The following is a 10081-nucleotide window of genomic DNA, read 5'->3' on the forward strand; positions in this document are numbered from 1 at the left end:
TGGATTGATCGCATGTTAATCTTATCGGTAGCAACCCGATTAACCCGTTGGGCTAGCCCGAAACCCGAGCTTTTAGGGTTAGGGTTGAACTTTTACAACCCGAAAGAATTCACAACCCGACTAGCCCGCACCCCGATTGACCCGCAACCCGAGTAAGGCCGGCCCGAAACCCGATTGGCCGGCCCGATTGACATCCCTAGTTTTCATCCGCGCCTAACACTTGTACTTGATCATAAACGCATGTTGAAATTTAAACCCAAGAATTTGTTTCTTCAAGCATAATATATAATTCTCCACCAATCCATCACACTCTATAAATTGCTCTAGTTTCACTAGCCATGCATAAATCAAACAACCCACACCTCTATACCATCAATTATTAATTTTCTTTTGTTAGCAATCTTTTCGTTGAAAGAGTACCAATTTCATTAAAAAAAATGTCTTCCAATATTGAGAAAAACTCTTCAATCGAAGAGCTTCTTCCATTCAAAGAAATTCCCGGCGGCTACGGCCTCCCGTTTTTCGGGGCGATATCGGACCGCCACGACTTCCACTACCGCCAGGGCCCGGACGAGTTTTTCCGCGCCCGAATGCAGCAGCACAACTCCACCGTGTTCCGAGCCAACGCCCCACCCGGCCCATTCAACGCTCGGAACGCGAGAGTCGTGGTCCTCCTCGACGCCGTGAGCTTCCCAATCCTCTTCGACACGTCGAAAGTGGAGAAGAGAGACGTCTTCACCGGCACCTTCATGCCGTCCACGAGCTTCACCGGCGGCTACCGCGTCTGCTCCTACCTCGACCCCTCCGAGCCCAAACACGCCCTTATCAAGGGCTTCCTCCTCTCCCTTCTTGGCCGACTGCATACGGAGTTAATTCCCACGTTTCATGCCGCCATTTCTCAGCTCTTTGCTGACGTGGAGGCCGATCTCGACGCTGAAGGGGAGTCGGCTTTTAACTCCGTCAGCGATAAATTTTCGTTTGATTTGCTCTTCCGTTTATTCGCCGGCAAGAGCTCTTACGGCGCCGGCGTTGGCGATGGTGGTTCCAGCCTTGACACGTGGCTGCTTCTTCAGCTGGCTCCTTTGGTCACATTAGGGTTGAAGTTTGTGCCTAATTTTATCGAGGATTTGGTGCTCCATACATTCCCGCTGCCATATTTTTTGGCGAAATCTGGGTACGGATTCTAAAACCAATTGGCTAGGAGTGTTGAATGAAACTAAAAAATATTATATCACACAACAAATAAATTTTTTTCGATGTAAAAATATAAATTTTTTGATTTGTTCCAAAATTGACCATACATAAATTTCCATATCAAAAAGAACTGGAATCATTGTATAAGTATAAGTCTCATGCAGGGGCATACACACTCAAGAAGAGGATATGGCTTAAGCCCTTACCCAAAAGAATATTTTTTGTTTTTTCTACCACGGTCTTTTTGAAAAAAAATTGAAAAGTTATTCTAAGCCCTTACTATAAGAATGATTTTGAAGACCAAATTACTGAAAACCGAATGAAGAGAGGGGCTAAACTTAATCAGAAATTAGAAAAATACAGAGTAAAATAAAAGACCATGGCTATGGAGCTGCGGAAGAAGACGACTTAAAAAATGTTACTAATATAATATTATTATATTATAAATAGTCCTTATAAAAAGTGCTGAGTACTTATACGTGCCAAGTCCCTTTTATTATTTTAAAATAGAAAGTACTGCACTAAAGAGCCATGTAATTTGGCATTTGCGTAAGCAAATTTAAATTCATAACTTAATTTTCAAAAAACAAAGTAAATAACCTGGTCTATTAGGCAGCATATTAATGCGTAAGATAAGTTTTTCGCTACTTATTATTCTTTTATTTTTAGTTCAACAATGCAATATCTTAGTTTTTTTTACAATTCATTGTATATGAAATTGAAAATATGAGAAAAAACACAGTTTGTATTGCTAAATATACATAGGATTTTGTGATAAAATGATTGAGTTTTTTCTGTTCCATTTGAGTTTAAGATATTTGGAGTAGAATTTTTTGTTTTTGCTGAACTTTGAGTTTGAACTATTCGAGTTAAATAGTTTGAATTTGTTTTATGTGTTAATTATCCGCGTCTATGGCTATCATTGTAATATTTTAATTTATCTATTGGTTTAGCTTCATGTATAAAATATTTATGCTTTTCATAGTTGTATTTTGATTTTTTTTGCATGATCTCTGTTTTTCATATCAATATAATACTAATAGTAAAAAATTTATATACAGTGGAGCCCTTACCGAAAAAAATTCCTGCAGCCGCCCCTGGTCTCGTGGGCTCCTCCTCCTATCACCAATTAGTTTTAGGATGGAAACCATTTATTTCTATCATGGTATAGAGCGGGTAACCGACTGTAGACAAAATCTAACTAACCGAGCAATATATCTAGGCTGAAATTAGAAAAAAACGACTAACCCAACATTATATAATTATCCTATATCAGTGTACAAAGAGGAACGGTGGAATTCTATCAAGGAGTTACCCATGACATAATAACTCCTTGATAGAATTCCACGGTTCCTCTTTGTACACTGATATGGGATAATTATATAATGTTGGGTTAGTAGTTTTTTTCTAATTTCAGCCTAGATATATTGCTCAGTTAGTTAGATTTTGTCTAAAGTCGGTTACCCGCTCTATACCATGATAGAAATAAATGGTTTCCAACCTAAAACTAATTGGTGACAGGAGGAGGAGCCCACGAGACCAGAGGCGGCCGCAGAAATTTTTTTCGGTAAGGGCTCCACTGTATATAAATTTTTTACTATTAGTATTATATTGATATGAAAAACAGAGATCACGCAAAAAAATCAAAATACAACTATGAAAAGCAATCTATAGATTGCTGTCTACCGTATTGGATATTGCTGGTCGAGAAAAATTATTGTATAGTGTATTGGATATTGATGGCTGATAAAATTTACCCTTGAGCATTTTTTATGATTGCCACATGGCAGCTGATTATTCGTCCACGTGTACAAGTGATTGGTTAGGAATGGTGGTATGATATTACTTTAAGAGGTATTGGTTTCAGTTAGCATGATAAAGTTATTTTGTTTCATTTGCCAACAGGTACGAGAAGATTCACAGGGCGTTCCAGGAGGGGGCCGGAGAGTTGCTCGACGAGGCGGAGAAGAAGGGTTTGAGTAGGGATGAGGCTTCTCATAACCTCATGTTTGTTATGGGATTTAACTCTTATGGTGGGACCAAGATTCTCTTCCCAGCTTTGTTGAAGTATGTTGGCAGCGGCGGGGAGGACTTGCATCGATGTCTCGCAGTCGAGATTAGGGGGGCCGTGGAAGAGGAAGGAGGCGTCACGTTGGCGGCTCTCGAGAGGATGAGTCTGGTCAAGTCCGTGGTGTGGGAGACGATGAGGATTGAACCACCCGTTCAGTATCAATATGGTAAGGCCAAGGAGGATTTGAAAATTTCGAGCCACGTGGCAACTTATGTGGTCAAAAAGGGCGAGATGATTTTTGGTTACCAACCTTTTGCCACTAGGGATCCTTTGATTTTTGTGAATCCAGATGAGTTCGTGCCCGAGAGATTTATGGATGAGGGAGAGCAGCTAATAAAGTATGTTTATTGGTCCAACGGGATGGAGACCGACAACCCGACCGCGGACAACAAGCAATGTCCAGCCAAGGATATGGTGGTGCTGCTAGGGAGGATGATGTTGGTCGAGATTTTCTTGCGTTATGATACCTTCAATGTGGAGGTTGGGAAGTTGCTTCTTGGATCATCCGTCACGATCAAATCGATGATAAAATTCATATGATTCTATCATTCATCGATTTTTCATTATAGTCCTTAATTGTGTTGGTTGTGTGTTTGAATTTTCATGTTTCAATAGTTAAATTATCTTTCTACGTTGCTGAAGATGGATGCTATGATTTCAGTTCAATAAAAAAATGCAATGAATACTATTTACCCTCTTCTATTAAATCATGCTCTACATGATTAGCTTTGTTCTGGATAAGCCTTGGTCTATAAATTTTTACTAAGTTCAGATGAGTACGTTATTCAATACCCGATCATAATAATATCATAAAATAAAAATTATTTTTTTTGTTTATTTTTATCGTAATTGACGAATGGGGTATAGAAAGAATCAAAATATTCCTTTCGTCCCATAAGAATAAAGATTCTTTTTTTTTTTGCCAGTCTGATAAAAATAGTGCACTTCTATTTTTAGTGATTTATTTATCTTTAATGATATGAGCTCCATTCTCCATTTAACATACAACGATAACGTTTTATTTCGATCTCTCTCATACCTTATCAATTATGTATAAAAACTCATGCCGTCTCAAATGTGTCTATATTTATGGAATACAGATAGTAGTATTTGAATTGTTGTAGTAGCAAAACTCATGATTAGGTAGTCATATATCTTGCCCAACATAAATTATAATTAACTTATATCAATGAGTAACTCATATTCTATCGGTTTAACTAGCTTGTTAATGTGGATATTGTTGAGTTTTATAGCTCAATATGTGTAATTTCAGCCAATTATGTATTGTTTTGGAGTTTCACTAGTTTAATGAGTCATGTAGAGAAAATGTAACACCCCGACTTTTTCTATCTTTTTAATTGAGATTGAAATGACGTTGATTTTCAAGCCAGATTTTTCTCTTCGTTTAATCTCTATTTCTTTTTGAAGATTAAAGGAACATTGGACGTTTAGGGTCGATGAAGAAGAGTAAGTTAATCATATTCTTGAGCCTAGCATTTTTACCAAGCAAAAGAACTTCCGATCTGTTGGAGCCCAACTTGCTTAAGAAGTTTATTTCACCAAATTTGTATTCTTCTGGGCTTTTTAGATAATACAAGAGTTGGGCCATCCTAAATTGTTTCACAGAAGTATAATGAGCCCAATATATCAATTATTTTATCAAGCTTAAATCGTTTAGTCTTTGCCTCTTTTGACAACGAGTGAATGGCGGAGGACAACGGTGCTGACAGCAGCAATTTGAAAGATAGAGCGCAGTGACGGGGCTGAGTAGTAGAGAGATGGCAAGGGTGTGAACAGAAGGTGAAAGAAATAGAAAGGAGAAGAAGAAATCTATATCTATATCTATACATTCTACTAATCTAAAGTACCGATTATTTGAAAAGACATTTGTCCTTTTTTGGAGAGAAAATGGAAGTCCATAAATCTTCATACTTATATTTACCAACATATTAATTTTATAACTTTAATTCATTTTATTGCTAACAAAGCTGATTTTATTGAATATCCACAATTAAGTCATGCATGAGGAAGGGTAGAAGTAAAGCTAAAAAATCCAAGGTCAAACTGAAATATTATTAAGGTATAATTTGTATAGGTTAAATTTTATGTGTCCACGGTCAAATTACGTGTCTGCACAGTCTTCTGCTGCATCACTTGATACGCTCTGTAGAGCGTGGGTGAGATATAAAATACTATTTTAATTGCTCTCTTCTTTTTGTTAATTTTCTAGTTTAGTTTATTTTTTCTGCGTAGAGCTGAAGCTGATATTAGTATAAATTATACTTTTATTTTGCTTAAAAAAAAGGAACGTTCTGTCTTTAGTTTGGGTAGATTTTTTTAAAAACCTTCTGTTTCTTTTAAGTTCGTTTTTTTTATCTATTTTTGCTTTTTTTTTAAAATCATTAATTAAAAATTTTCTCTTTGTTTTTTATAAAAAAAAAATCGTTTAAACTTTTTTCTGTTTTTTTAATTGTTAGTTTGTCACTGTTAGTATACATACACTAACGGAGATCCTTTTTCCCCTCTCTTTATGGAGTGTTTTGTTTTCTACACACATTCACATCTCAGATTCTCATCACCTATTTGTCCAGAGCATTTGTCCTAACGGCAAGGAGCTTAGACATTATTGCATGAGGTACCGAGTTCGAGCCCTCTTGACATCAGTTGTAATTTCCTCCTATCTATAGTATATGAGTTTATTTGTAATTTCCTCCCTTATATAGGAGTTAATTTAAAAAAAAATCAGTTGTAATTTCCTCCTATCTATAGTATAGGAGTTTATTTGTAATTTCCTCCCTTATATAGGAGTTAATTTTTAAAAAAATCTATAGTATAGGAGTTTATTTGTAATTTCCTCCCTTATATAGGAGTTAATTTAAAAAAAATTCTCATCACCAGTTGTAATTTCCTCCTATCTATACTATAGGAGTTTATTTGTAATTTCCTCATCACCAGTTGTAATTTCCTCCCTTATATAGGAGTTAATTTAAAAAAAAAAATTTCTCATCACCTATTTCAAATGGTCTCGTTGCCTATTTGTAATTTCCTCCCTTTTATAGGAGTTAATTTTAAAAAAAAATTCTCATCACCTATTTCAAATGGCACCGTTGCCGGGGAGAATGACGTTCTTTATACATTTGTTGCAAGATACTTTGGTGTAAATATTGTTGATAATTTTCTTTTCTTCCTTTTTGGTTTTCAGTTGGAGCAGAGATGGCTCAGGTCACCCAAGAGTGCCAACAACAACTCATTCCACAATGAACAATTGCCGATTGATCCAGAGGAAGCTAAGGGGGCGACAGGGGAGACACAACACTTAGATGGGCAGAGCATCTCAGGTTCTGTTTAAAAGGATTAGTGTAAATATTGTAAATAAACTTTTCGTTGTTTTTTGTTTTCCCCAATTGGAAGGCACAAGGCTATAAGAAGGCGAGAAGAGGAAGAAGTGGAGCAAGACACTGTCCGATCCAAACCCTATTCCGTCCATCCGACTGACCTAGGGGACAACACTGAAAGAAGTCAGGACATTACCTTCGTGAGTCCGTCTGAGTCGAGGACCACCCCGAATGAGGAAGAGGCAACCATGGGTTACAAGCAGGAGAATGATCCAGAGATAGGTTCACTCTATACCCACTTGGAAAACGAACCAACAACTGCTATCTCCACCACCTACTAGTCATCTTACCTGTGTTCCTGGGAGCTAGTACCGAAAGTCCAATTAAGTTCCTGCGTGAGTTCAGCAAAATCTGTAGAGTGCAGCAAAGAACGACTGGGTCAAGTGAGGATGATTTCAAGCTGAGAGTCGTTCCTCTTTCTTTGAAGGGCGAAGCAGATGTTTGGTTTAGGGTGTTACCGCCTAACACAATCAATACATGGTCAGATTTCAAGAGGGAGTTGTTAGATCAATTCTTTCCAGTGGCAAAGACGAATGCACTCCGAAGGGAAATCGGAGAAGTTACCCAGTGGACTGATGAGAGCTTGAGAAAATATTGGCACATGTACAGAAGTCTTCTAGACGGGTGTCCAAACCATAACATGATGGAAGTGGAGATCTATGCAAGGTTCTACGATGGGATGGATGCGAAAAACAAGGACCTGATGAACTCGTCAAGCGGGGGGGGGAGTTTTTCCCAACCCCGGGTGAGTAAGGCCAAGGTCAAAATGGAGAAACTTCCGTGCGCAAAGAGAGGGTACGGTGATATATCAGTCACTACCTCAAGGGAATTTCATGAATACTCCCGTAGAAGGTGATGACAGTCAGCTGAGAAGCCGGGTTGCGTTCCAGTCAGTGATCGAGACAAGTCACCTGCAAACTTCCTCAATCAAGACCGGCCCCAAAGTTGATCAAGTGAGTCATCGCCAGAACCCGAGTGAGATTTGGAATTTAAATAGGAGCTGGAATCCCGAAGGGCAAGCAGATGTGTGCCGATATGAATGCCGACACCATGGAGAAAGGGAGAACAACATAGCTCCACCCCAAAGGAGCTGGACAGAAGGACACTCACCTTTCCCATGCCAGTCAGACCCACATCCGATTGCCACCAAAATTCCCAAATGGCAGATGGAATATCCAGATCACCGACCATACCCCGATTTTCAAGGCTATGAGTCCAACCAACCGATGCAGCAATCCAACTACCCAAGTCACTATCCTTCCTTTCAAGATTGACTCCCAACATGGCAAGGTGAGGACTGACAAGCTCACAGTTCCCAGCCTCACCAGACCCAAATCTATCCTAGTCAAAATCGAGGCCACTCACGTCCCCAATAAAAAATTGAGCTGCCCTTGGACAGGAATTGGCATGTAAATTCTACAGCAGAAAGAATCGAGGGATTGATCGTATCTCAGCAGAGCATGAGGCGTTGTTTGAAATCAAATGATGAGCTGACATTGGAAATGCAGAACACTTGTTAGCTGAAATGATCAAGCAATTCTCCTTGTTAGCTGACATCATGAAGGGGATACAAGAAGACAGATCAAGATTTCAAGCAGGTGAGCAGAGGGTAGATGAAGAAGGAGTACGCGAACCTGAGCAAGGGGTGCCATCGAGCACTGGACATGAGTTGGGGAAGCACCCGGTAGAGCAGGATGATGTGAGGACTGTTGAAGCAGAACCAGCAGGGGAGGAGTCTCAAGCTGAAGGAGAGCCAACCACCGCACCTCTTGAGGATGAGACACCACAGGAGATTCCAGAGGGGGTGAATGATGGACCTCAGGAGAAGAAATGAGAGGTCATCGAGCGTTGTGCAAAAGTCGGTGCCACCTTATTCTACCTTTAGGCATGAACAACACATGAACTTGAAGGAAAAATGAAGAGGTTGGTGTATGGAGTGGAAAAAGAGAACGTGACAGTAGGAAAACCGCCTCTAGTGATAGACAAAACAGACGGGTGTTGCGAAGAAAAAGGGCCGAGCCCAGAACATGAAAGAGCTGAAAAAGGAGCAGCGAAGCTAATCTACTGTAAGCAACTGAGGCCATGGCCTAAACCGCCTAAGAGTAGAGACCCTTCTGACCATGGGTTGCGTCCAAAGGAAAAAAGGAAGATTCAGGGAACTTACAAGAATCATAAGAAGAAGCGGGCAACCATGATGGTGATGCACCCTCAGAAGAATAGATGGGTAGGAAGACTTGCTAGAAGAAAAGTCGTCTCAGGAATTGAAATTGAAGATAATTCCCCCAGTGAGTCGCTAACCTCTTAATTGATCAAGTTGGAAGAGAAGTGTAAGTCACTTGATCTAGTCAAGTGCAAAGAGGGCGGCGGAAACCGAAGGATGGACGACTGTGAAGAGGGAAGGAAGCTGCCAGCCAACGACCACAAGGGTGCGATGGCTACAGCAGGGCAGAAAGTACTAGTCCTCCAGTTTTGGTAGGAATCGAAATCAATCAAGATCAAACAAGCAAGGGTCAACTTGCAAGCGAATTGATCCACCACATCCTGAGAATTATAAAGCTTCAGGGAAGTCTCATGTTCCTTGTTTTTTTCATCTTAATCCATTTGAAGGGGATAGGGGAAAATAAATCTGCAATATGCGCAACGGGAGAAACCCCACTACACATATTCAGCTTGATCAAGTAAATAAACGGTCTTGAATAACTCTTGAGATTAACTTGCAAAACTAATTACATGTGTATGAGCAAAACACTGGATCGAGTGGGTTCCGAGAGTTGTCCGCAACTTGGAATAAAGTTTTTATTTTTATCTCTTGTTTTCTTTTAAGAAAATTCTAAACAAATTAATTTCAGAAAATGGTAAAAATATTTTCAAATTTTTGGATGTATCTGGAGAGAGTTTTAATTTCAACAAGAAATCTTTAAATTCTTGAAAATCTCTGGCAAGAACTCCGCAAATCTCTTATTTTGTTTTTAGTTTAAGTTTGGACCCGACAGAATAAGTAGGAGAGAGAGAATTACTGCACAATTTTTTTTTTAACCGCGAGAAGTAAAAAGAGGAATCATGTAATCTTGAAATTTTGAAAATTGGCAAACATACGCTGATATCATGGTGACCGTTCCCTCTTCCCCCTATACTTCTATTTCTGCGCATCTCTTTCCAACTTTCTCACGTTCTGGTAACCCTCACAAATTTCTCTAAAAATTCCCAACTCTTTTCCCTTAAATTTCAGGCGAAACTGCCTGTCACGACCACAACTTCATAGTCAAAGAAAGTGTAGCTATTTCGTGACTAAAACTTACTAAATGGTCTCAACTCATCATAGGTGGATAATTAATTCAAGAGAAACATGTCTAAATGTGAAAGAAAGTACAACCATACTGAATCAGAGTACTTTTTGGGCATTTTCTTTTCTAAAACAAAG

At 39.2% G+C, this 10081-nt stretch overlaps 1 protein-coding gene across 1 annotated transcript; it reads left to right on the top strand.

The window, feature by feature from the left end:
* Positions 1 to 348: 348 nt before the first annotated feature.
* On the top strand, positions 349 to 3956 carry LOC121807120 (allene oxide synthase 3-like). Its single transcript, XM_042207316.1, has 2 exons — positions 349 to 1174; positions 3100 to 3956. Exons 1-2 carry the CDS (start codon positions 438 to 440, stop codon positions 3803 to 3805), a joined length of 1443 nt encoding a protein of 480 aa, XP_042063250.1. The 5' UTR covers positions 349 to 437; the 3' UTR covers positions 3806 to 3956.
* Positions 3957 to 10081: the final 6125 nt, after the last annotated feature.

The sequence above is a fragment of the Salvia splendens genome, chromosome 6, assembly GCF_004379255.2.
Source record: "Salvia splendens isolate huo1 chromosome 6, SspV2, whole genome shotgun sequence".
NCBI lineage: Eukaryota > Viridiplantae > Streptophyta > Magnoliopsida > Lamiales > Lamiaceae > Salvia > Salvia splendens.